The sequence below is a fragment of the Tenrec ecaudatus genome, chromosome 11, assembly GCF_050624435.1.
Source record: "Tenrec ecaudatus isolate mTenEca1 chromosome 11, mTenEca1.hap1, whole genome shotgun sequence".
NCBI lineage: Eukaryota > Metazoa > Chordata > Mammalia > Afrosoricida > Tenrecidae > Tenrec > Tenrec ecaudatus.
This window is the reverse complement of record NC_134540.1, coordinates 7,791,895-7,819,610: the sequence shown is the minus strand read 5'-3', so window position 1 is coordinate 7,819,610 and position 27,716 is coordinate 7,791,895. Positions and strand designations below refer to the sequence as shown.

Here is a 27,716-nt window from a genome sequence, read left to right as displayed (position 1 = left end):
TCTCATGGGCGAAGCCAGTCCGTTGTAAGGCTACTAGGGTGGGTGCAACCCCCTGCCTTAGGTCACAGCCCTGATCATCAGTAAAGGGAGCTCCCCTGGTGTGGACCCTGCGCCATCTTTGAGCTTACAAGCTACACAAGATAAGGGAGAGAGAAGCAAGCAGAGAAGAGCCTATACCCAACAAGAAGAGGACCTTGGAGTCGAGTGCATCCAGTGGACCTGGGGTCTCTGCTGAGAACCTCCTAGACCCAGGGAAAGATTAATGCCAAGACACATATAAGTCTCCAGGGAAGGCCAGGCCCACAGATGATAAGAAGTGGCAAAGAGCTTCCCATAAAGTGAACCGAGCCAAAAACCTTCCCCTGGAGCTGGTGCTCTGAATTCAGAGTTCCTACCTCCTAAGCTGTAAGAGAACAAATGTCTGTTTCTTAAAGTCACCCACGTGTGTTCTTCTACCACAGCAGCACCGGAGAACCAAGGCACCATCAGACAGCGATGCATTCCATGCAGGTTTGTGTTGATCTCTTTCATAGGAGAAGGCTTCCTTTAAGAACTTCAGGAGGAGAACATTCCCATCCTGGTTCCAGTTGGCTTTCACCTTCTGGATTAAATTAATTAGACTGACGACTTTCAGTCTAACTAAGCTTAAACAGGTAGCTTCACTATAGAATGCCAAAGTGGGGCCTAGACAGCTTTGTTGGGAATCCCCTTCCCACAATACTATTTAAAGGTCTTGTACATTTAAAGAGGAACAGGGCACTCTGGAGAGAGATGTTCTTCCAGCCGCAGTATAAGAGGCTGAATAGAAGCCCCAGTGGGGCACCACAGATAAGGTCCAACTAATCCCGGCCTGCTGACGAAGTGCATTGTGAGTTGAGCCGCTAACGGCAAGATCAGCAGTTGGAAACCACCCACTACTCCTCGGGATAAAGATGAGGCTCTCTACTCTTGTTAAGAGTTACAGTCTTAGAAACTCACACGGGCAGTTCTATTCTGTCTCATAGCCCCGTTATGAGATGGACTCAACAGGACGGCAGTGAGAATCCAGGCCACTGGATCCACAAGACTTCCCACCCACTGGCCTGTGTTCTTCCTGCATTCGGCGTCATTGCATGTGTTGCATGAGTCTGAAGAGGAATTTACAGACTGGTACTGGACATGTGGGCTAATATCAGACTTATGGACGTGATCTGGACTGGGCTGGGATGCTTTCTTGATGTACAATTACTCTTTTTAGAAAGCTCTTTCCTCTACACGAATGTCTATCAATTTATTTCTCTGGTCTACCCAGACTAACACAGCCTCCTTCCCTTAAACCCTCATTTAATAAAATTCATTGTCTACTATCCTGTTCTCCTCATTTATGCAGAGAGAGCACTGAGCACCATTCCACTTCCTCCGGTGGAAGAGTCCACAGTGACTTGCCAGCCGACTGAGGGAAGACCAACCAGCCAAGAATAGATGTATCTGTCCCTTGGGGTTCCAGAGATGGATGAATGTCCAAGTACCTCTTTAATGATTTAACACAAGGAACCGAAATTTGAAGCCGCCTGGAATGAGGATCAGCATTTTCTCTTCTTGTAAAGTGAGGTGAGAGTTGAGATGTTTGCTTAGGTAGTGTGAATTCAGAGGAAGAGAAATGATACAGGTGATGTGTGAGGCCGTAGTCATTCAGCCAAGGCCTCTGTGCGGGCATCTGCCCTCTTTGGGGCTGTACCCACCACCAAGACACATTACCCCATCTGGGCTCCATTGCTAAGCAGCTCCCCCACCTTCTAAGAGCCTCTTCTTTCTTTATCTACTCTGCCCAGCCAACCATGTCTAGATACCATGTTGTCTTCTTAAGAAAACAACACATCTCTGCCTTGCACCATTTTCATTTTTAGGTGTGTCTTTATCATTCCCTTTAGTATTCAAGTTCTATTTTTAGAGGTTTACACATGTGTAAACCACTGTATTGACATATGATTCATGTATCATAAAGTCCAGTGGTTTAACTATATTTAAAAGCGCCTTGAATCATAACCACCATTAAAGATTTTTTTTTCTTTTAACTCTCCAAGTTCTTTAAGACCCTAGATAAACCCAAACCCAAACCCAAACTCCCTGCCTCTGAATCTTTCCTGACTCACTGAGACCCTCCAGGGCAGAACAGAACTGCTCCTATGGATTTTTAGGGCTGTAAATCTTTATGGGAGCAGAGAGCCTCATCTGTCTCCCAAGGAGCTGCTCGTGGGCTTGAACTGTTCCCTTTGGGGTTAACAAAACAAATGGAACCCACTACACCACCATGGGTCCTTTGTTTGCCTTACAGGCCACACAAAAATCAACTTTGGGTTTTTTAAATGATGGTTATATATGACTGAAGTTTCTCCAAAATTTGGGTTTTTTATAATCATTTTATTGGACCTCTTACAACTCTGATCACAATCCACACATCCATCCATTGTGTCAAGCACATTTGTACATTTGTTGCCATCATCGTTCTCAAAACGTTGGCTTTCTACTTGAGCCCTTGGTATCAGCTCCTCATTTCCTCCCTCCCTCCTCAGGTGCTCCCCCCTCCCTCATGAACCCTTGATAATTTATAGATTATTATTTTGTCATAGCTTACACTGTCCAGCGTCTCCCTTCACCCACTGCTCTGTTGTCCATCCCCCAGGGAGGAGGTTATAGTAGGTCCTTGTAATCGGTTGCCCCTTTCCACCTTACCCTCCCTCTACACTTCCAAATTTCTTAACTGACCCCACATTTAATTTCAAGTTGCTGTAGGGAGCTTTGTTGATTTGTTGGTTCTTTTTGCAGTAATCAGTAGCAAGTACACAAAACGCATCAAGTAAACAAGTTCTCGATGGTTTGAAATAATAATAAATCAGTCTCTGTTTTCTTTTCTCCCTGAGAGTGATATTTCTTGTTGTTGTTGTTGTTGTTGTTAGGTGCCATCAAGTCGCCTTCGACTCACAGCGACACCATGCACGACAGAATGGAACGCTGCCCGGTCCTGCACCAGCCTGTACCTGAGCTCGTGGATGTCAATTCCTCTTGCTGAGGGCTTCCAAACTTTACCAAACATGCGGTCCTTCTCCAGGGAATTGGTCTCTCCTGACAACATGTCCAAAGGATTCAAAACAAACTATTACTATGAACTCCTTGCTTCTCAGGAGCACTCTGTTCTCACTTCTTCCAGCAGAGATCTCTTTGTCCTTTTAGCAGTCCATGGTCTTTCAGTGTCCTTCTTTATACTGTTCTAAGAAAACCCTTAGCACTTCCCTTTGAAACGACGTAAAGGCTATCTAATATTGTGATTGCATGAGAGAAAGCATTTCACCTTTTAAAACCCAATGTTGATGTTTTTATAGTGGTATTACTATTTGTCAGCTCATGCAATGTCATAAAGGTAAGCACACACCCTAACATTGGTGCTTGTTCAATGAGCAGGAAGGATTTTCTGTCAGAATGTGAAGGCAGAAGATTAGAACTAGCTTCACAATCAAACCTGGAGGGATTCAGACGTCATGTCTGCTACTTCCTAGTCTATCGCTAAAGAGTGAAACTCCCGCACCGTTTCCTTACTCACTGCTATCCGTTATCTGACGTCCAATGTTTATGACAGTAGTAATAGATCGACCACCTGGCTGGTTTTCTCATGACGGATGTTCAACTGCAGCAGAAACGAACGCTGAGGCCTGAGAGGGGGTGACACGGTTGTGATGACGAAGGCTAGGGTCCACCTGGGCGGGCCATGATGCTCAGTGGTCTGGCAGTTAGGCAGTTATGTAGTTTGGCGGTTTCTGATACATCTGGGAAGGAGCCCTGCTGGGTGTAGTGGTTGCGTGTTGTGCTGCGATCATCATGGTCGGCTGTTCAAATCCACCAGCAGCAACTCAGGAGAGAGACTGGGCTCCCATAAATTGTCACAGTCTCAGCAACCCATTGGGGGCCTCTGTGAGTCGATGGCAGCGAGGTTGGTTTGGACATGTCTAGGGACGGGGTAGCCTCTTTCTGACTCCCTAGACACGGCTGTGTCTCTATTCAATACCAGTGCCTTTCCATCCGCCCCCACAGACATGCACTTGTGTTTGAACTACTTTGAGGGGATTTCTATATCTTGCAACCAAAACAGCTCTAATGAAGTTATGGGGGACTGAACAGAGATGGCAGGACTGACTTGAGAAATGGTTTTCAAGTGATGGCAGGGGATGCATTCCTTTTGAGTGGAGAGTGCCGCCTATCGGCAAGAATGCATGTATTCACCAAGTGCAGGCTTGCCTTTTCACTGATAGATAATTAAATCCTTGAAAGGTAAATAAATGCAGGTACATTCTTGGTCTTTGCCCCCACCATTACCACCACTTTTTTGTGTGTGTGTGTGTGTTTGAGGCCAGGTGTTGATCACTGTCTTGTTAGCTGCCTCAACACAATGGCTTAGATACAGGCTGCTTTTCTTGATTTCTGCTTTTCTTGTCTTCGGTACTGCTACTGCGGGAAAGTAGAGACATTGATCCATCTGGGATCCATCTGGGACATTTTCTAGGCTTTCCCAGTGAGGTAGGCAGCGTTCCTGCTAAACAGAATGGACTGCCTTGGGCTATGGATTGCAAAGCCAGAACTATTTTGGCTGAAACCATATAGAAACTTTTTTTAAAAGAAACTTATTCTTAAAGGAAGTCTGACGGTAGAGAGTTCGAGGTGGTTGTGTGGCCTCCATCGTATCAGCCGGGACCCAGGCCCTTGGAAGGCCCACACTGCTTTTCTCCTGTGCCCTTCTTAGCCCGTGCCTTCTGTTCTTAAGGTCACTCAAGGTCCCAGCTGGCTCCTGGAGATCACAGTTTTTAAGTTTCAGGTAGCAGGAATGCAGCCATCAAAGGCAAACTCACTGCCATTAGGTGGATGGTGATGCGTGGAGACCCTACAGGCCAGGGTAGAACTGTCCTGTGAGTTTCTGATGCTGGTGGAAAGCCTGTCTTTCTCCCGCCCAGGGGCTGGTGGTTTCAAAGTGCTGATTTTAGCAGCTGTTAGTAGCCCAGTGGGTAAGCACTATGCTACCAGGCTCCTTTGGAACAAAAAAGGGCAAGGGCAAAAGCCTATATACATTGGCTAGCTATCTGTCTACCTCTAATGGAGCCTGGTAGTCCTGTGGAGTAGGTGTTGGGACGCTAACTCCAAGGTTGGTGGTTCAAACCCATCAGCCACTCTGCAGGCGGCTGTCTGCTCCGGTAGTGATTCATAGCCTTGGAGGACCTCTGGGTCAGAATCAACTCAATGGCAGTGGATATGAGGGGCCACCTCTGCATCAAAATCTCACATCATAGCTCCCAATAACATTGAACCAGTCACTGCCTCCTGTCAGGTGGCTTGGGTATGTGGCCACTGACTGGCCGGTGAATGACCGGGAAGAAAGTTGAGCTTTTGCTTGGGTTTTGAAGACAGAAGGAAATCATGGCTATCAGAAGCAAGTGGATAGCTCGCTCATTTGATGCTTTCCCCTGAGACTCGTCCAAGCACATCTCCCGGCATTACGATAAAGAAGGCTCACAGCCTGCCCCATTGTTAATTTGTCATGAGCTTTGATTCTGGCTGCCTTCCCAGTTATCCGCAAAGTCTTCCTTCCTGGCTCACAGCTTTCTGCTGGCAGAGTTTACACCAGCTACAGCACCCACAGCCAGTCATCAAGTTGACCCTGCCTCCGGCTCCCCAGGTGTTACACAGCAGGACTTCTCTGTGTGGGTTTCTCGGCTGTAGTTTCAACAGAAGCTGGTCCCGGGTCTTTCTGCCATGGTACTGTTGGGTAGATTTGAAATATCCACCTCTAGGTTAGCAGCCGACCACAAATCACTTGTGCCACCCGCCCCCCCGCAAGGGTTTTAATACAAACATACCCCCAATGTGTCCTACCTCTTAGCGAACTATCCTTCTTTATAGCGGCATGACTTTGTTCCTGGGCGATGTGTCCACCCATTATTCCAGAGCGTCCCTAATGCGTTCAGAGACTGAAAGCGCCCCTCCATGATCTTCTCAAGAGACGTGTGAAAGGATTGCTAGCACAACTGGTCCAAGGGTTCATCATGATAGACGGCGATGATACTGAAGTTGTCAAGGACTTGTGCTTGCTTGGATGCACAATCAATGCCCGTGGAAGCAGCAGCCCAGAGATCAAAATGACACCTTGCACTGGGTAAATCTGCTGCACAAGATTTCCTTAAAGTGTTGAAAGCAAGAATGTTACCTTGAGGACTAAGGCGCACCTGCCCAGAGGCATTTTCCATCGCCTCATCTGCATGTGGCAGTTGAACAGTGAATAAGGAAGACTGAAGAAACATCTATGTATTTGAACTGTGGTGTTGGAAGAGAAATATTGTAAGTACCATGGACTGCCCAAACAACAGACAAATCCATCTTGGAAGAGGTGCAGCCAGCGTGCTCCATCGAGGCAAGGATGGTGAGTCTTCCTCTCACATAGAGTGGCAGTTAGATTTTATGAGGGTGTCTGCTTCCATAAAGATGTACAGTCTGCAACTGGAAACACAGGGAATCCAGGACAGGTGACTCCTTCAGGACCAGTGGTGAGATTGGCGATGCCTGGAGGATGGAGGGAATGTGGAGTAGAAAGGGGGAGCCGATTACAAGAACTTACGTATAGCTTCCTCCCTGGGGGATGGACAGCAGAGAAGAGGGCGGGGGGGGGGATGCCGGACAGTGTAACATATGACAAAATGATAATAATTTATGAATGATGAAGGGTTCATGAGGGAGAGGGGAGTGGGGAGGGAGGGGGAAATGAGCAGCAGATATTAAGGGCTCAAGTAGAAGGCAAATGTTTTGAGCGTGATGATGGCAACAAATGTACATATGTTCTTGACACAATGGATGTATGTATGGATTGTGATAAGAATTGTATGAGCCCCAATAAAATGATTTTTTAAAAAGAGATGTACAGTCTGGGAGGTCCACAGGGGCACTCCTACTTTGTCAGAATTGACTGAATAGAAGTGAGGTTGTTTTTTGTTGTTGCTGGGTTTTTTTGTTTTTTTTTTTTGTTTTCAGCATTTTATCGCAAGCAGCGAGAGTTTTAAAAAGGGGAGAAATCACAACCACCCACTATTATAATATGCAGACAACACAGCCTTGCTTGGTAAGAGCAAGGAGGACTTGACGTACATGCTGATGAAAAGTGGGGGGACGGCACAAGACCTGGGCGGCGGGGGGGGGGGGGTGTCTTCCTGCTGTGGTGCATGGGGTTGAGATGAACTCAGGAGCACGGAACAGCACCGACCACCATCATCTCGTTATCAGAGCAGCTGGTTCCTGTCTCTTCCGCCTGCCCCACCAAGGGCGAGACATCATTTTAAAAACACAGCCACACTAAGAACGGGGTTCATTTCACCACCAGGCCACACTCCTCTGTTGCGTTTCTCTCTCTCATTTCTTGGGTGAGGAATGAAAAGTTCATTAGTGAACCATGACTCTTCTGACCTGAAGTATCCCTGGTGGTGCAGTGGTGACACGTTGAGCCACTAACTACAAGGTCAGCAATTCAAAACCATCAGTGACTCCTTAGGAGAAAGATGAGGCTCTCTCTTCTAATGGAGAGTTACTGTCTCAGGAACCCACAGGGGGCAGTTCTGCTCTGTCCTGTACAGTCGATGACTTAACATTGACTGGCTTCTTTTTTTTTTTTTAATCTGGGACTGGGAGCTTTTAGTGTAGGCTTTTTCCTCCCCAGTGTTGGATTTTACCAATGTCCACGCCCACAGAAAAGCTGAGTGAGCAGTATATTAGACAGCCTGTCCCTCGCTTAATTGTGCTACTCATTGTCAACATAGAGAGCCACGTTTTATTGTTAATCTCTGTGGTACTTAGATGATTTATAGCAACTTGAGTTTTTAGGAACGTGTGGAGATGGGGGTGGAGTCAAACCTGTCAATCAAGTTGCAGCCCGATGACCCCTCCTTGATGTCATAGCCTTTTGGTGTAGGAGTTAGAGGCACTGTAGACAATCTCTCTGTCCCTCCACCTCTCTGCTTGCTAGGGCTCTGCTGGTGACCCTGAGACATGTTTCTGCCCCTGGACATGTTTCTACTGACTTCGGATCCACAGGACTCTGCACCCACCAGCCTAGGATCTTCTGTTTCTTGGTTCACCATTCTGTGCCACCAGCATGAGTGGCTACGTGAGTCTGAACAGAGACTTAAGGACTAGTCTTGGACATGATTTTGGGTTGGACTGGGCTGGGTGCCTTCTTGACATATGCATAGTTATTTTTGCTATAAAGCTCTTTGTTATACTTGGGCATGTGTCACTGGATTTGTTTATTGCGCTGATGGCAGCATTACTGAGGACAGCAGCAGACATTTCTTCTGTTTTTAAAGCTTACTCCACCCATCTTCCCACCCAATGAAGTGACTTCAGCTCACGGAAGCTGGTGCCCGGTACGTTGGAGTGATCCACACCAACCAGAAAGATGCACTGCATTCAGCATGTCTACAAAATTTCTAGATGGCCCCCAAAACATAAATAACTGTGGAATTTCCTGTGATTTCTTCCTTTCTCTTGCCTCTCACCTCTTCTCCTTATCTGAAATGCCTCTCTTGAAGATATCTTCCTGGCTCAGACGTTTTCCTTTCCCTGCCAGTTCCCGCTGCAGCAAGCACCAGAGCCAGACTGTTGTAGATTGTTAGTGGGTCTGTATTAAACCCAATTTCTTCTTCCTTTCTATAATAGCGCTCTCGTGGTCTCTATACCTTTTAAGTTAGCTAATTTTCTGGCTTTAGACAAAGGGTCAGCTCTAATCTTTTTTTATGTGATTATCCTAGACCTCTTTGCCCTCATTTCCTGATTTCCTGTTTCCCTACAAACCTCACATCCCTCAATAAATATATTAAAAGTCTCGCTCTCTCTCTCTTGTTCCTGAAAGACCTAACATAGAAAAAGCAGCCTAACAAAATTTCTGTCTCTGCATATGTTCTGCCTACTCTTGACCCTTCAGAAGGGCCACAAAGAAGAGATGAGCCAGTCAGGGTGCAGTATACCACTGACGAAACAGACAACCTTCCTCTAGTTCTTTAATGCTTCCCATGCCCCCCTATCATGACCCCATTTCTATCTTACAAATCTGGCTAGACCAGAGCAACTTGTATACTGGCACAGATAAGAGTTTACAACACATGGAATCCAGGACAGATATATCCCTCAGGACCATAAAGGGGAGCAGCAATACTAGGAGGGTAAGAAATGGGGTGGCTAGGGGAGACCAATCATAATAATCAATGTATGGCACCCCTCCCAGGGGGACGGGCAGCAGAAAAATGGGTGAAAGGCGACAGCGGTCGGTGTAAGACATGAAAAAAAAAGAATAATTTATAAGTTAGCAAAGGGCCATGGGGGAGGGAAGATGGGGGAAAGAGGGGGGAAATGAGCTGATACCAAGGGCTCAAGTAGAAAGAAAATGTTTTGAAAAAGATGGTGACAACCTATGTACAGATGTGTTTGACACAATGGATATATGTATGGATTGTGACAAGAGCTGTAAGAGCCCCCAATTAAAAAAACCTAAAAAAGAGAGAGCGGAATATGACAGTACCTACATCTCAGAAACCACATCCATGAGGCCTTTCTGAGGAGGCTTTCAAGATAGAGGCTGCTCCCTTTTGATCGGTTTTCAATTTTAGTTTTCTAATATTGTTCCGCTTCCTCTTTGATTGAGGGTTTTCTGTTTTGTATTGTTGTTGGAGTGTGAGTGTGTGTGCATTGGTATGTTTTCCTGCATATTAAGCCCAGGATGGGTAAATCTAGAGACAGTTAAATAATAGTCTTTTAGGGACATGGCAGAGGAGGTCGGGGGAAATGGGGAGTGCATTAGGCGGGGTTGTCTAGAGAAACCAATCCAGTGACTCTCGTGTGAACAAGGGCTTTATATCAAGAACGAATCTTATCCCAGTCCAGCTCATGGCCAGTGCAAGCCAGGCCCTCTCCAGACTCACGCAGCGGCAGGCTGTGACACAGAAAGCACTTGAAGCAGGAAGATCATAGGACGATGGGCAATGAGTGACGTGGACCCAAAGCCGTGGATGGCTCTCAGGGTCAGGTGGCCCACACAGGGCTGCACCTGGAGGCAGGCAGAGTCCAGGCAAGCAAGCAAGCAAGTGAAGGAGCACTTGGGAGTGTCCTGCAGTCATTCACTTATCCAGAAAGGCTATGACCCAACGAGGTGTCATCGGGCTGTGCCCAGTTGATCGGTTGGGTTTCTACCCTTACCCAGGAGTGTCTCGTTGACATACGCCCGCCCTCTCCATCACAGGGAGGTGATAACAGTGAATACAAGGAAAGGGGAAATGCTTTGAAGGTGACCGTGGTGATGGCTGCTTAACTCTTTTTCAGATGACTGAACTATTGAATTGTAGGATCTGTGAATCCTATGTCAGTACACCTGTTTAAAAAAGATAGAGGCAAACATGGCACGCCATTTCTAGAAGATGACCTCTCTCTTGATTACGTCAGCAGATTAGAGTCAGGGACTATTACCAAAACAAACAAACAAACAAGCTCACTGCCCTCTTGCTCCTGGGGATCTCCTGGTGATTTCAAACTACTAACCCTGAAGGTAGCAGCCCAATGCTGCACCAGCAGAGAGATGGGGTTTCTACTTCCATAAACCGTTAAAGCCTTAGAAACCCACAGTTCTACCTGATCCCAGAAGGATCTCCATGAGTTGGCATCCACTCAATGGCAGTGAATTTGGTGTTTTGGCAACAAGAAGTCCTGTCTTTCTCCCAAGAGCGATTAAACTTGGCTTTAAATAGACTTTATGTTCCCATATACAGATGCTTCTGAAAGGGTTGTCCTGGTCTGGTCTGAAGCACGGCCATTGAAATATCTAATGCAAGCGCACAAACAAGATTTGTAAAATAGTGCAGTTGCCCTTCAGATACCCCAGACTGCTTGTGATATTAACAATGTCGCCATTCGGCAAGCTGATTGGCAGATGGGCTTTTAAAAAAAATCATTTTATTGGGGACTCGTAAAATTTTTATCACAAGCCATACATCCATCTATTGTGTCAAGCACATTTGTACATTTGTTGCCATCGTCACTCTCAAAACATTTGCTCTCTACTTGAGCCCTTTGTATCAGCTCTTCATTTCCCCCTCCCTCCCCACTTCCTCCTCCCTCATGAACCCTTCATAGTACATAAATTATTATTTTGTCATATCTTACACTGTCCAATGTCTCCCTTCACCCACTTTTCTGTTGTCCACCCCCCAGGGAGGAGGTTATATGTAGATCCTTGTAATTGGTTCCCCCTTTCTACCCCACCTTCCCTCCACCCTCCAGGCATTGCCACTCTCACTACTGGTCCTGAGGGGTTCATCTGTCCTGGATTCCCTGTGTTTCCAGTTGCTATCTGTACCAATGTACCTCCTCTGGTCTAGCCAGATTTGTAAGGTAGAATTGGGATCATGATAGTGGGGGGAGGAAGAATTTAAGAACTAGAGGTAAGTTATATGTTTCATAGTTGCTACCCTGCACCCTGACTGGCTCATCTCCTCACCACAATCCTTCTGTGAGGGGGTGTCGAGTTTTCTACCACTCTACACTCCCCCTCATTTATAATAAGAATATTTTTTTTGTTTTTTGATGCCCGATACCTGTTCCCTTTGACACCTCGTGGTCACACAGGTTGGTGTGTTTCTTCCATGTGGGCTTTGTTGCTTCTGAACTAGATGGGCACTTGTTTATCTCCAAGCCTTTAAGACCCCAGACACTATATCTTTTGATAGCTAGGCACCATCAGCTTTCTTCACCACATTTGTCTTCAGTGATCATATTGGGAAGGTGGGCACCCACTGATAAGGATTTTTTGTTCTTTGATGGCTGATACCTGATCCCTTCGACACCTCATGGTCACACAGGCTGGTGTGCTTTTTCCATGTGGGCTTTGATGCTTCTGAGCTAGATAGCTGCTTGTTTATCTGCAAGCCTTTAAGAGCCCAGACACTGTATCTTTTGATAGCTGGGCACGATCAGCTTTCTTCACCACATTTGCTTATGCACACATTTGTCTTCAGTGATCGTGTTGGGAAGGTATGTATCATGGAATGCCAATTTAATAGAACAACGTGTTCTTGCATTGAGTGGGTACTTGAGTGGAGGTCCAATGTCCATCTGCTGCCTTAATACTAAACCTATAAATATATGCATGTAGATCTGTTTATCCACCATCCTATATAAACATATTTACATATGTACGTTTCTGTATTTAAACCTCTATAAATACCCTTTGTCTCCTAGTTCTTTATTTCCTTTTACTTTCCTCTTGCCCCACTCGCATGCTCAGTCGTTCACTTGGGTTTCAGTAATTTCTCTGAATCCCTACCAGACCTCTCACACCCTCCTTGCCACTAAGTTTGGATCACTTGTTGCTCCCCTGTCACTCAGTTGGTCAACACCACTGCCTTACCACCGCCTCCCCATCTCCCATGTCTCCCCAGAACCATTGGTCCTGTTGTTTTCTCCTCCAGACTGTTCATCCAACCTATTTTATCTAGATAGATCTGTAGAGATAATAATATGTACCAAAAACAAGGCATAGCAAAACAGGCGATGAATAAGAACACAGCAATGACAACGAAAAAGAAAACCAATGACCCATAAAAGAATAAATTAATTAAAAGAAAAAAATTTAAAAAGAAAAACCTGTAAACAGATCAAGGTCTGATTTTTGAACTCTAGGCGTGTCCTTCAGTCAAGTCTGATGGGGTGCCACGCTCTGCCTCCAGAGTCTGTCCTTTGTATTCCCTCGGGGGCTCCCTGCTCTGCTCCCCTCCCCCATTGCTCTGCCACATGCCTATAGTGTGTTGAGGGGTCAGTCCCGGCCAGTCCAGACACTGAGTCTCCAGTGTTGTCCCCCTTAGGGCCCTGGGCTAGCGGGGAACAGCATGTCTCACAGTGGAATCAGCCATATGGTTCACTCTGTGCATTGGCCGTTCAGAGCGGTGATATCGTCTTCCAGGCCTGATGGACCAGGATGTGCTCCACTCTCTCTTCCTCCCCATTCATTTGCTTCCATGTTTTCTGATCAGACATGTCCCTCTCCCCTAGCTGCAGCTTCAGTGCTGTCCTCTAAATTCTTCTGGGGGGAGGGGCAGTTGCCCAGGTAGCTGGTATGAGGGCTGGTCCTCAGGCCCCTCCACTGGCTCCCTTCTCCATGCCACCACGCTGCACTCACATCCCAGAATACCGGATTTAAGTCTGGTCCCTCTTTCCCTGTAGAGAAACAAACAATACCCTCCCCTTGGGTGAGTCAGTGCCCTATTCCCCCACCACATATATATTTTTTCCCTTTCCTCCCTCCTGTCCCCTCCTTTTTAGTTGGCTACCATATGTACCCCTGGATTTGGTCTGGCCCCTGCTATACTACCTGGACCTCACCCCTGGAGTGTTTGTATACAGTAGCTTTTTCCCCATGTCCCTTTTGCATTTTTCTTTTTATTTTATAAACTTACCTCAGCGGACTCATGTTGTACTTGTCCTTTTGCGCTTGGCTTACTTCACTTAGCATAATTTCCTCCAGTTCTTCCCATGTGGCGATATGCTTCATGCGTTCATCACTGCTTTTTAGAGATGCATAGTATTCCATTGTAGGTATGTACCACGGTTTTTAATCCATTCATCTACTGATGGAAATTTGGGTTGTTTCCAACTCCTTGCGATTGTGAACTGTGCTGCAATGAACATTGGAGCACAGATGTCTGGCCGTGGTTTGTTTCTTGCCTCTTCTGGGTATATGGCCAGTAGCGGGATTGTTGGGTCGTACCTAGCTCAATTACCATGTTTTAAAAATCGCCAAATCTATTTCCATAGTGGATGAGAGTTCCTATCTCACCACAGCCCCTCCAAAGCTTGCTGCTTTCTGATTTTTTGAATTGGGCTATCTTTGAGGGTGTTAGGTGGTATCTCATAGTTGTTTTGATTTGCATTTCTGTTATGGCTAATGATCAGGAACATTTTCTCACGTGTTTATTGGCCATTCGGATTTCAGACTCTGAAACATCTGTTCAGGTCATTTGACGAGGTGGGCAGTTAGTTTTTCTTTTATTGTATGGAAGCTTGCAAAGTATTATAGATTTTAGTAATAGGGCCTTTGTCTGATGTGTCATTGCTAAAGATGTTTTACCAGTCAGTGGGCTCTCTTATTACTCTTTTGGTGAATTCTTTCAATGTACACAGGTGGCTTATCTTCAGTAGATCCCACTTGTCTATTTGTGACTCCTCTGTATTTGTGTCCCTCCCTATTTCTTGTAGCCTATTATTCCCTGCGCCAAGGTTCTCAGATTTGTCCCTATTCCCTCATTGATGGCCCTAATTGTTTGGGGTTTAACTTAAAGGTCTGTGATCCACCTTGAGTTTATTCATGTGCATGGAGTGAGGTGAGGGTCTTGCTTCATTTTTCTGCAGGTAGATATCCATTTTTTCCAGCACCATTTATTGAAGATGGCATCTGCTTCCCATTTAATATTTTGGGGGCCCTTATCAAAGATCAGTGACCTGTATGTTGATGTTTTTATTTCTGGGTCTTCAGCTCTTTTCCATTGGTCTGAATATCTGTTGTTATACCAGTACCACACGGTTTTGACCACTATGGCCATGTAGTATGTGCTAAAGTCAGGTAGAGCAAGCCCTCCCACTGTGTCCTTCTTGAGATGTTCTCTGCTAATTCTGGGCTTCTTCCCCCTCCAGATGAAGTTGGTAATCAGTTTTTCCAATTCTTTTAAGAAGGATGGTGGACTTTGTATTGGGATAGCATTGAACTTGTATAGTGCCTCAGGTAGTACTGACATCTTTACTATATTGAGTCTGTCAATCCACGAGCATGGGATATTCTTCCATTTGTCGAGGACACTTTTGATTTCTTGAAGTAGTGTTTTATCATTTTCCTCATATACATCTTTTGTTTTTTTAGTCAGGTATATCCCTAGGTATTTTTGGCTATTGTAAAGGGTACTATCTTTTTAATCATCTCTTCTGTGACCTTGTCTGATGTGTAGAGCAGCCCAGTAGACTTCTGTTTGTTGATCTTGTATCCTGCCACTCTGCCATATTCCTCTATTGCTTTCAACACTCCGCTTGTGGAGTTTAGGAGATCTTTGATGTATAGAATCATATCGTCCGTGAATAATGATAATTTCGTCTCTTCCTTCCCCAGATGAATACCTTTAACAAGATAGGCTTTCTTTTTTCCCCAATCGTTTTATTAGGGGCTCATACAACTCTTATCACAATCCATACATACATCAATTGTGTAAAGCACATTTGTACATTCATTGCCCTCATCATTCTCAAAACATTTACTCTCCACCTAAGCCCCTGGCACCAGCTCATTTCCCCCCCTCCCTCCCCGTTCCCTAAGATGGGCTTTCTCACAGACGTCTCCCGTCTCCCAACAAGGAAGACGGGGAAGAGAGCAGCTCACCTGGGAATTTAGAATCTAAGTGCTCACTCCCTCCTTGGAAAGCAGTCATTGGCACAGAACTGACACCCGGAACATCCTTTGTGAGAACAGACAGACTCACCTAACTCCATCCGAGTGACTGGTGGATTTGAACTGCTGATCTTGTGGTGAGCAACTCGATAACTAATGCTCAGTGCCACCAGGGCTCCTCAGTTCATTCACATTTTACACCAATGGTCCCCAGAGTCACACCCCCACCCCTACCCCAATATACTCCATTGACAACAGTCCCTAGATCATGGAAGTTTTCAAAACCGCAGGCTCCCTGCCTGCCATCCAGGCAGTTCTGACTCTCAGCGACCCTACAGGACAGGGTGGAACGGTCTCTTTACAGAAACCGTGGTTGTTAGGTGCTGGTGAGTTGGCCCTAACTCATAGCAACCCCGTGTACACCACCATCTGGTCCTGCACCGTCCTCACACTTGTCCCAATGTTTGAGCCCATTGTTGCAGCCACTGTGTCAATCCATCTTGTTGAAAGTCTTCCTCTTTTTCATTGGCCCTCTAGTTCACTGAGTACCTGAAGAAAATCATTATTAATTGGAAGTTAATACATACGTCATTCCACAGTTCAATCACACCAAGCAGTGTTGTGCAATTGCTACCACAGTTTCCAAACATTCTTCTTCTTCCTGGGCTCCTTGACATCCTCTCACCCTCCACCCCCCTATCCCCAAACCCAGATTCTACTTGCTGTCCTTATAGGTTCATCAATCCTGGGGTTCACATACTGAAAGACAGAAAGACATATAACACAACTTCAGGAGGGTGATCCCCAATGACATGACACCTCCAAGATAAATCCTAAGATGAACAAACGAAAACAAAACAAGAATACAGAAAATGTTGAGACCAGATCAGGTCTAGCATGCACCAGAGTGGGGATCAACTGACAAAAGTGTTAACTGTTCAAGTTAGACATATCCCTTTCATCTTCTATCCTCATCTCTCCAACACACTCTGTTTAATAATCAGTGGAGGAGTTTCTGCATGGGGTATCACTGATGCAGCCTCTGTAGCATGCCGCGCCCCTTGAAGATCCAGGGATCAGTGTCCTAGCGTTCCATGGCACACATTCTCAGTCCCCAGGATGCACACTGAAGGCCGGTCAATGTGGCCCATTCAGTGTATACCACTCATAACCCCGAGGGTCCCCCCAAATAGTTTCAGTCATTTATCCCCCACCTGTTTGTCTGCCAACAGACATGCATTTGTGTTCCCCCATGCTGTGTTTGCTCCCTTCCTCCCCTCTCCTGACTCCCCCCCTCCCCCGCCATCAGTATCCTTCATCCCTCTGATACAGTTGTCTCCCTGTCTGGGGGTCATCTCAAAGTCTGATGTACTTTTCTAGGGACTGTTCTCTCCTGACAATATGTCCAAGTACATGAGAGGAAGTCTCACCCTCCTTGCCGCTAAGGAGCATGCTGGCTGTGCTTCTTCTAAGACAGATGTGTTTGTTCTTTTGGCGGTCTAGAGGGGTCCTGGTGGTTCAGTGGTTACTCAACGGACTGCTAACTGCAAGGTCAACAGATTGAAGCCACCACCCACTCTGCAGGAGAATGATCCAGCTTTCTAATCCTGTAAAGAGTTAAAGCCTTGGAAACTCACAGGGGGGAGTTTTACTTTGTCCAGTATGGTCACTGAGTTGTCAGCTACTCAAGGGAGGTGAGATTAGCAATCTAGGCTACTTTCCAGTGTATTTCACAGTGGTGATTTCACCAGTGGGCCTTGTGATCAGCAGCCCAATAAACAACACATTCTGCCCCCAGCGCTCCTTCTCAAACCTATACTTATCTTTCTCTTCTCTTGTTCAACCACCATTTTTCTTCTTTGTTCAGGTAAGACCCTTTCTCCCTTTTTCCTCACATGACCTCCATAATGTTTAAAATGGAGTTTATCTCTAGTTTTCAGTCTACAAATGAAGATGTGCGTGCCCAGGTTCCAAGCAGGAGCTCCACTGGGCCTGGGGAACAATTTTGAGAGCTGTGTTCAGATACAATGTGGGGTCGTATAGAGGACGCTGCCTAAGGAGCCGCTGTGTGTTTCTGATCCAATCCACTGCCACAAGAGGACAAATCTAGTGGTTGCTTCTGGGAGGGATGGTATGGGAAGGCTTTAGGTGAGAGAACTATTCCCATTAGGAAAACGAAGGCCCACTTTAGATCGCGGTTGGCACCTGCGTCGAACCATTGATGTGTCCTTTCCTGTCCTGTCCAGCATGAGATGTTTCTGGGAGCCCATGCTTTTCTGACGCTGCTCCTGCGACCCTTCAATTTCGTCTTACGTCACACTTGTCTCTGTGGTTCCCGCTTTTCACCGTGTCTAGCCCCTGTTGTGAGGGCGAAAGGGCTACAGCCTCGGAAACCCACAGGGGCAGTTCTACTCTGCCCTGTAGGGTCGCTACGAGTCAGGGTGGACTGGATGGCAGTGGGAGAGTGGGCCTTTTGTAGCTAAGCCCCCAAGCCCCACTACTATAAACAGATTTCGCCACAGAGCAGCCGCTATAGGGCAGACCAGAAGTGCTCGTATGGGTTTCCGACACCGTAAGGAGTGGACAGCCTCCTTTTTGTGCACAGTAGCTGGTGGATCCGACGCACAGCGGCCTTAGAGGACAAAGTAGAACTGCTCCCGTGGGTTCCCAAGACTGGAGATCTTTACGGGGCTTTCTCGGGGCTGCAGGTGGATTTGAACTCGTGACCTTGGGGTTAGCACTCCAATGCGTGACCACCAGACCGCTTCTCAGTAGGCAGCACCGAGGGTGTCAGGGCGCGGCAGGGCAGCGTGGCGACCCGATTTGCGGATGCCATTGAACCCCAACTGCCTCGGGCGCTTCCGTTTTCTGAGGAGTCCCGAGAACCGCCGGGCCCAAGATTGTCCCTGCAGCTTCGGAGCTGGTCGAAACGGCTGCGGCCTCAGCATTGATTTGCTAAAGGGGCTTCTCACGCCCCAAAGAGTCCATCCCAACTCTGGGATTCCGCACGTCCACTAACACTGACACACACACACCAGTGGAGGCTCAGAGTAGCAGAGGGCAGCAGGGTCAACCGGATCCCAAAGTAGAACTACATTGTTCCGCTTCGGCGCCTGCCCCTTTAAGAAAGTCGGCCGCGCGCCAAATGCGTCACCGTCCCAGCATCCCCTGCGGCGCGCCCTCTCTTTCTCCCGGCGGCCCGTGCGTGCGTCGCGCGACGCGACGTGCTTGTGCGTCGCGGGGCTCCACCCCTCCGCCGGGGCCTGGCAGCCGCTGGCCTGGAAGTTCCCGCCAGCCGCCTGTGACCGTGAAGCATGTTCTCGGGGCCACGGCGGCCGTGAGGCGAGCGGGCCAGACCTTTCCAGCTTGCTGACGGCGCCGGACCCGGGCGGCAGCCATGTCCACCGGCTTCTCCTTCGGGAGCGGGACCCTGGGCTCCACCACCGTGGCCGCCGGCGGGACCGGCACGGCCGGTGGCTTCTCTTTCGGCACCGGGACATCTAGGTAACCGCGTGTGCTCGCGCTCCGGGCTCGGGCCTCCTTCCGGGCGCGACCCCCGGGCGCCGCGGGCTTTGTTCGACGGAGCGGGTGACCGCCGGCGCCTCAGCCTCGGTCGGGCCGACCCAGGGACTGAAATGCTATCTCATGTAACGAGCACACGAGAAGCTGCTCCCCTGTAACTGCCGCTTCAAAATAGTCTTCGTGGCGTGTTCTTCACGTCATCATACAGGTTCAGTCACACTAAGAATTGGACGGTCATTACCACAATCAGTTTCGAAGGTGTTTTTTTTTTTAAAGGACCGTGTTTTAATCCAACCAGTGGTCAGCCTTCGTCAGGCTCGATGAAGACTGCTCCGACCCCTGTAGCCTGAGAGCCTTGTATTTTCAATCCCCCTTGCTAGCCTTCTCTGGTTTTCCTTTCCCCTTAGAATGAGTTGATTAAAAAACACCAGGAGGCCAGGGTTTTTTGTGTGCTCTAATTCATTGATCCAGGCCTTCTGTAAAAAATAAATCAATAACCTTTCCATTCCTCACTCCCAGGCCCCCAGCATGGACACACACCTTTCAAAGGAAGGTACCTACCTTTACTTCATGTGAAGCACTTCTGTAGTTTCTATTCTATACTACTGGGGACAGAGAGCGCTCCTGGTGGAGGGGCATTAGGTAGGCAGTGGGCTGCTGCCTCAAAGGTCAGCGGTTCAAATCCACCGGCTTATCTTTGGGAGGCTGTCCGCACCCAAAACTTTCAGTCTCAGAAACCCTGTGTAGGGTCACTCGGTGTTGGAATGGACTTGATGGCCTGGGTTTCCCACTGGGGACATTGGTGATCCAATGGAAAGATTCTTACCTGTCAGGTGGGAGCCCAGTCAGTGCCCCTCATTGGCAGCCCCCACGCTTGTGCAGTGTTGTGATGTGGAACAGGTCTCACTGGGGGCTTCCAGACGGAGATGGACTTTGTCAGCCCATGTGTTAGGTCGTGAGATGAATAGAATTTTTTTCTCCTGAAGCTTGAGTTCATGTGAAACTGTTTAAGATTTCCTGGTGAAAGGCAGGGGACAATCAATCTGCATAGACCCTATGGGATAATAACCGTCCAATTTGTGTCTGGTTGTGGGCATGGTGCAGAACTGGGCAGCGTGGGGTTTTTAGGAGACAGTGGCCAGCTCAGCTAGCAGCCAAGAAACAACAGCCTGTTCCACTTCATTAAAAAATCCCAGATGTGACTCACTAAATTCTTTTTCTACTCCTATGATGGCCTCAAACTTAACCGCAACTAAGGATGCCATATTACCTGGCCATGTTTCCTTCTGCTGTCCGTGGGGTCTGGACAAGTCAGAGCCAACTTGACAATGCCTAACAACAGTGGGCCCTCATCTCAGTTTGAACAACTGCTCCAGCCACATGGGCCTTGTCTCAGTTCCTTGAGTGGGCTTGACCTGTTTCCCTCCCACTTGTGGGCATTTCCCTCTGGTTAGGATGTCCCCTGTGTCCTATCCCGTGTCCCTAGTTAATGCCTCCTTAGGACTCTTCCGCAGAGAAGCATTTTCTGACTTGTCAGTCTCAAAGAGGTTCCACTCAACTCTTCAGTATGTAAAGTGCTTTTGAGCTATTGTTATTTATTGTCTCATAGCAGCCATAGGAAGCAAGCCCTAGGAAATCATCTTCTGGCTTTTTAATAAAGTGCTTGTGAAAACTGGACATTAAACAAAGAAGAACCCAGAAGTGGTTCATTTGAGTTAATGTTGCTGGCAAAGACTCTTGAAAGTATCTTGGATTGCCAGAAAAACAAACTAGTCTGTCTTGGAAGAAGAACAGCCAAAATGCTCCTTAGAAGCAAGGCTGGTGAGACTTCACCTCCCGTACTTTGGACATGTTATTAGGCGAGATCAAAACCAGACCCACTGCCAACAAGCTGATACTAACTCCTAGTGACCCTTGGGTTACAGGAATAGATAGCCTCATTTTTGCCCCATGGAACAGCTGGTGGGTTCAGACTGCTGCCTTTATGATTAGCAGCTCAAAGTGTAACTCATTACCACTGGAATTCCTCAGGAGAGACCAAATTCAACAAACTTACTGCCATTGAGTTGATTCTGACTCATAGCGAGCCTATAGGACAGAGTAGAACTTAGAACTGCCTTGTGGGTTTTCAAGACTTACACCCCACCCCGTGCCTCCAAGACTAACTCTTGATGGGAGTAGAAAGTCTTCTGTGGGGTGGCTGGTGGTTTCGTACAGCGTGAAAAGATTGGGTTTGATGAATGACAGAAAGTGCCTACATGCCAAGTTGCTGGCATGGAGATGAGACAGCTCCAAGGCCAATTGATAAAGTTGTCTCTTTAAGTTAACCATTTTGGGTGACTTACTCTCTAGGCCCAGTTCCCACATTTAGAAAAGGTGCTTATTAAAAATAGCTTTATCTTAGAGGTTCACTGAATGAGATACAGCATGCAAAGTTTCTAATTCATGAAATGTCCCTTGGTAAGTGCAAGTCTCTAGTTAAAACCCACTGCCATCAAGTTGATCCTCATTCAGTGACCTTATATAAGGTTTCTAAGAATAAGTTTTTGAACCACCGACCTTGTGGTTGGCAGCCCAGTGCTTATCCCACAGAACCACAATTAAGTCAGATGAAACAAAACCCCCAAATACATTGCTGTCAGGTCAATTCCAAATTGTAGCAATTCAGAGAAGAACCGTCTTCCAAAGCTGTGATTGTTAGAGAAGCAGACTACATTATTCTCCCACAGAGCAGCTAACCAATCTTTCCGTTAGTATCTAAGCTAACTGTAACCACTGTGCAAGTGGAGCTAATGTAAGGCAGGCTGGAAAACTAAAATTACATTTCTGGCCAGATGGAGTCAGCTTTGCTGCCCTAAATAGTACATCCTATGGGATCACTAGTAGGTCATACTGTGAAGCATTAATTGGTTGGGTTTAATATGGCCTTTTTTCTTTTTGTCTTTATGTAAATTTCACTGCCATAGAAATTTCTTTGCTGCTCTCCTCTTACAGTAAGAAGAAAGATTTTCTCTTTGATGTTTAGGGTGCTGTCAGCTGTGTTGATGAAGCACAGGGTCTTAGACAGTCAAGAAATTAAAATTTTAATTGTCTAAAAATGAACACACAGAAAAATGAAATTTAAAAATGAACAATTCACTGTACAGCTTGTATTTTTATAGCATACAGTTCTAAAAAGGGGGAGTCATTGATTTGGGAGTAATCTTTTTTATTAGAACTTAAATTTAATAACCATATTTTAAAAATAGGATGTTTTCTAATTTTGTTGATATTTCATAAAATACCTTTTTACTCATTCAGTTGATTAAATATATAAAGTTCTATGCCAAAATTGCTTGTAGGACTTCCTGCCTTCTGCCCTTCAAAGATATGTCCATACAATCATGCTTTAAATCAAGACACATGAGACTATCCCCTCCCTGTTTCTATTCAGTGTTAATGACCCACTTCAGGCTCTACCTCCTTAAGGAGCTCCTTCCTCTCCATCCTCCTCAGAGTGCATAGCTCTTTACCTCATTTACTTAAAACCATTGGCCAGTTATCTGCATATGGTAATAGTAAACTTGTAGTTGCATCTTGAATCTGTACAGTACTGCCTTCTCCCTAAACCTCACGATATACAGAATCCAAATGGTTCCTTGGACAAGGTATGCAGGTGATGAGGTTCTTATTCAAGTAACTTGGAGAACTAGTCTGCCTTTGGTCAGTGTCATGTTTGTCATCCTGTCCCTCTGCTAAACAGCATGTTCCTTCAACACAGGCTCTATTTGAGTCTTCTTGCTCACTTTACTGGTATCAAGCCTTGTACAAATGTGTTTAGGTGAATTTTTAGATATTCTTAAGGTTCATAGTCATTAACAACATTGATATTAATACTGAATTTAGTTTACCTTGTACCGTGTCTGAATCTTTACTTAAAAACCGGGTGAAGTGGAGTTTATTCCCATTTTATCATCAAAATGGAGAGTGGCAGAGCTGGTTTCAGCACTGGCTTCTCCTTGATTGGAAAACATCTCAGGACTCGAGACACTTTACAACTGACATTGGGTTCTCTCAGGGTGGGTGAGGAGAGAGAGAAGGAGCAAAGATAAATGCACAGTGTAAGTGTGGTTCCCCTTAAAATCGCTCACGCTGAGGTCGTCATGATTTGTCCTCTTACTGAGCTATAGATAGCATATGGCAGGTTCTGAAACCTAATAAGACCATTTGGGAAGTTCTTAATTTTCCAAATTAAATGTTTTATAATTCAGCTGCTCATTTTAAGCTTTCCAAAGCTTTTGTGTAGTGGATTTCTGCTGATGAGAGGGTAATTATGCTTTGTGGTTCACTCTGTAACATAAGGCTCTCATTCCAGCCCCACAGTTCATTGTTGCCTTTTTGGTGGGCAGATACCCAGCCACACACGTGTGTCCCTTCATGACTATGGTGATGAGCAAAAGAGAAGTGGAGAAGAAAAATTAAGACTTTCTGTTTCTGGATTTAGTTTTATTTTTCTTTATATTGTTACTTGGGGAAGAACAGATGAGTTTTAAAACTAGAGAAGTCATTCAGAGAGATTCATAGGATTTCTAGGATTTTAAAATATGCTAGAATTCAATCAGAAACAAACTGGAGAAAGGCAGAATATGTGTCGTCCCTACCTGCTTATGATCCAACCAGATTGCTTTTAGTCCTGATTATAATAGACTATGCTTCTCTTAATGCATGATAGCTTTAAAGAATAATTTTATGTACTCCTTTAAAAATTGCCAATATGAAATGAAGTGGCCAATGGTGAACTTTAAAGCCAAAATGTGAAAGTAAGATGGCAGGGAAACTAGACCAACAGAAATGGACCGACCAGAACAGAGACGGTGAGCATGTTCATGTTGTCTGAAGATTGTCTCCGCTGTCTTCCAATGACTTTTGCAGACACTGTTGGTAGAGGAGCTAAAGTGCAGAGGAAACCGTCCCTGAAAACAGTAACTTCTTATTAAAGAATAAAAACAATGTTTTGCAGACATGTGTATTTTTAAGTAGAACAGAAAGATTTGAACTCAGTTAGGTAAAGGTAAAACTAATTGTTGGCCCATTTTGGGCCCCATGGAGAAGTATTAGATTAATTAAAGGAAGTGAACCTGCAGACTTGATTTGCATTTTTGTGACAGAGAGTTGGGCCCTTGTAGATGGATTGTGTGTTTGTTTCTAAACCAGTAACCCTTCGGTGGGCCTCAATTTTGGGACTCTTGGAGGCACTACGGCCCCTGCCACAGCATCTGCTCCTTCAGGTGGATTTGGAGCTGGGCTGTTTGGAGTGAAACCTGCCACCGGGTCTACCCTCGGAGGAACAAACACAGGTAAGAAGGAATCTTCTCATAGTCTTTGCCTAGTCCTGGCCAGTATCTCCTCCTTTCCCAAGAATTGTCTCTGTAAAGAACAGAGGGGCAGACCCCCAAAACTGTCAATACTAAGATGAAGAGAAATATGGGGATTCGATCTCGTCTTTCTTTTAGGTGTGATGAATTAATCGTTTAAAAGTTTTACATTAGATTCTATAATACAGTGCATTGCAGTGTATTATAAGTAAGGGTGGTTTCAGTCAGGTTTCCCAGTGTGGAATGTTGGGCAGCCACCACCCCATTTTGCTGTCACATTTTCATACACCCCAAAGAGCTTGTTTCCGGGGTGGTGGTTTAATGGGCAAACAACAGCAGGTGAAGTACTTGGATTCTGGTATATACTTCAATTATGAAAAAATTGTCCTTCGTTTGTTTTTAATACCCACAAACATTTTGTTATTGCCAGCTAAAGATAACACTTCCCTAGAAACCATTTACACATTAGCTGCTCTTGTTCTTTTTGATTTGTTAGCATCAGAGCCTCTGGTCCTCTTCCCACCCACAGCTCTGGCCTTCCTGTGTGAGTGGCAGCACGCTGGTGAGCAGGCATCAAAAAGGAAAAGGCTGATCAGCCCAGCAGCGCAGCAGCCAGCTCCACCTGCCTGGACTGAGCCTGGAGGCACTGCTTTCCCTCCTGCTTTCGCTTCGCCCTAAGCAGTGGAGGCTTTAGCTGCTCTTGAGTTGGGTTATGAGCATAGTGATTGGTAGCTTAGAAATCTTATTTGTGAATTAGTCAAATTAGTTGCAACCTCCAAAAGGCAAACCAGTGCTATTGTAAATATGTTTGCATGACAGTACGAGGAAGGATCATTGTGATGTATTTTGGTCTTAGAAGTGCCCTTACTCCCTGAAGGTTTTCCTAATCTTCCCCTTATGACAAATAAGCCAGGATGCCTAATTTTGCTGATTACATTTTATTTCTCTTTTTGTCCCTAGGAATAGCAACAACTATTTCTACAGGATTAACTCTAGGTAAGATTTTTAGAGGAAAGTCTCAGCTCCATGATTTTCTAATAATTTACATGTATTGAATGACCATTCCATATTCTTTGTCTGATATGGTAGAATTGCCCTGTGGGCTTCCAAGGTTGTAAGTCTTTGTGGGAGCAGTAAGCCTTGTCTTTCTATATACAGAAAGGCTGGTGGGTTTGAACTGCTGACCTTGCGATAGCTTATCTGGTAACCTAATATGCCACCAGGGCTCTGACCCACTATTTGAAAGTTTTAAAAGATCCCTGAGTTTATATGCTTCTAATGATCAAAACATTTATTGAGCTATAAAAATGGCTTTCATGTGGAAATTTAATCTACAGTAACTTTTCCCAGTCATTTTTAAGTTCTTTTTATGGACAAAGTACCAAATTTGAAATCATAAGTCTTGGGGTAACCTGGTTCTAACTCTAAATAGTGGTAAGACCTTAGATAATCCCCCCTGGCTCCCCTCTTTCCTCCTAAAAAACGGAACAGCAACAAAAAAATTCACTGCCATCAAGTACATTCCAACTCATAGTGACCTGAGAGCATAGCATAGAAATGTACATCTCTACAGGCAGACAACTCTGTCTTTCACCTGAGGAGTAGTAGCTGCTAGGTTTGAACATTGACATTTCAGCTAGCAGCCAACATGTAACCCGCTACACCCCCAGGTCTCCTGGGAAAACAGGCACTATTTTGCTAGTGAGGTGAAAGAGAAGGAAGACAGCTTAACATGGAATTAGAAAACGTGAACGTGGAATTGGACTGCAGTATCACTTCATTATTTGAATTTTCCTACACTTTTTCTTAACAAGACCACTTTTTAAGATGTTCAAGTATGTGATTCCATTCTTGGAAAACAATTTTCAAACTCATCTGTTTGGATGGCTGATAGCACCTCCCTTGTTTTTTTCTTCATCTCTTCTACATTGTCAAATCACTGTCCTTTCATGTCCATTTTTATTTGTGGAAACAAAAAGTTACAGACACCGAGGTCAGGTGAGTAAGGTGTGTGGTGCAAGAAAGGCATGCTGTTTTTTGCTGAGATGGCTGCATGAGCAGGTGCATTGTGGTGGCAAAACCAGGCCCTGTCTGCCACAAATCCGGCTGTTTTTGTCACACAGTGTTAAGCAAGCTTTTCAGAACCTCTAAAGAGAAAACCTGATTTACAGTCTGACCTGGTGGGATAAACTCCAAATGCACTATCCCCACTCACATCAAAAAAATAAACGAGCATCATCTTTATCTTTGATTTCACTTGACAAACATTTTTTGGATGAGGTGGCATCTTCCACTGGCTTGATTGATGTTTGCTTCCAGGGTCATAAGAAGAGCACCATATCTTAGCATCATTAATGTTTGGGGGGAAAGTCTGGGTGGCTTCCGAACTGCTCTTTCAAAGTACAGCACGTTCCCGTCAGCGTTCTTTTTGCTGGTCAGTCAGAACCCAGGACGTACATTTTGCAGTGACCCTTTTTATTCGCAAATCTTATGTTAACATTCGCTGAACCAGCTTCAAGGGAATTTCATGTAACTTCCCCATCTCCTCAGTGGTCTGTTGTTGTGGTCGTTGAGCACAAGTGAACACATTTTGTCAACGTTTTTGTCCGTTCAGGAAGTTGACATGTCCAGAACGAGGTTTGTCATCAATCCACATTTCACCTTTTTTGAATCGAGAAAACCACTCATACACTTGAGTTTTTCCCGCAGCACTGTCCTTGTAAATTGTGTTCCAACTTCACAACAGTTTCGACGACATTTTTTCCCAAGCAGGAAACAAAATTTTACAGCTATACACAGTTTTCTTAAATGAGGTTCAAGCGAAACTGCTTGGTGCTCGTCTAGTGGGGGAAATACTGCATACTGTGAAAACTCTACCCAGCGGAGCTTTTTCTGTTTTGGTGGGGATCCCCCTTCTATGTACACATATGCATACTCCTGGTTCTAGCTGCAGAAAGTAGGAATGCAGACTTTGAGGGATCCAGATTGAAACTGGAACAACACACAAGGACCTCAAAAAGTTCGTAGGAATAATGCCATTACCTTTTTATTCCATTCTAACACAAAATTTTTTAAGCCCCTTTCATATATAACCCATTGCTGTCTGTTGATCCTGACTCATATCAACATTATATATAATGATAAAATGGATTTTTTTTTAAACAGGAGCACCAGCCACCACATCTGCATCTACAACAGGTTTCAGTTTAGGGTTCAGTAAGCCCGCAGCGTCTGCCACTCCGTTCGCTCTGCCGCTTGCTTCCACCTCTTCCAGTGGTCTCACTCTGTCTTCTGCTCTGACGTCAACCCCAGCAGGTGAGGATCGGAAAAGAAGTTGAACTTAATGGGGTACATGTTTTCCT

The 27,716-nt window shown here is 45.7% G+C and overlaps 1 protein-coding gene across 2 annotated transcripts in view; it reads left to right on the top strand.

Moving 5' to 3' along the window:
* Nucleotides 1-18,701: 18,701 nt before the first annotated feature.
* NUP58 (nucleoporin 58) overlaps nucleotides 18,702-27,716 on the top strand; it is a 44,502-nt gene continuing 35,487 nt past the window's right edge. The window contains exons 1-4 of one of the 2 annotated variants that reach the window (XM_075562817.1): nucleotides 18,702-18,982; nucleotides 24,194-24,336; nucleotides 25,315-25,350; nucleotides 27,520-27,669. In XM_075562817.1, the coding sequence (XP_075418932.1) occupies nucleotides 18,876-18,982; nucleotides 24,194-24,336; nucleotides 25,315-25,350; nucleotides 27,520-27,669 (436 nt within the window). In that variant the 5' untranslated portion in view covers nucleotides 18,702-18,875. The remainder of the gene's footprint in view (nucleotides 18,983-24,193; nucleotides 24,337-25,314; nucleotides 25,351-27,519; nucleotides 27,670-27,716) is intronic. The other variant, XM_075562816.1, reaches the window with a different exon arrangement.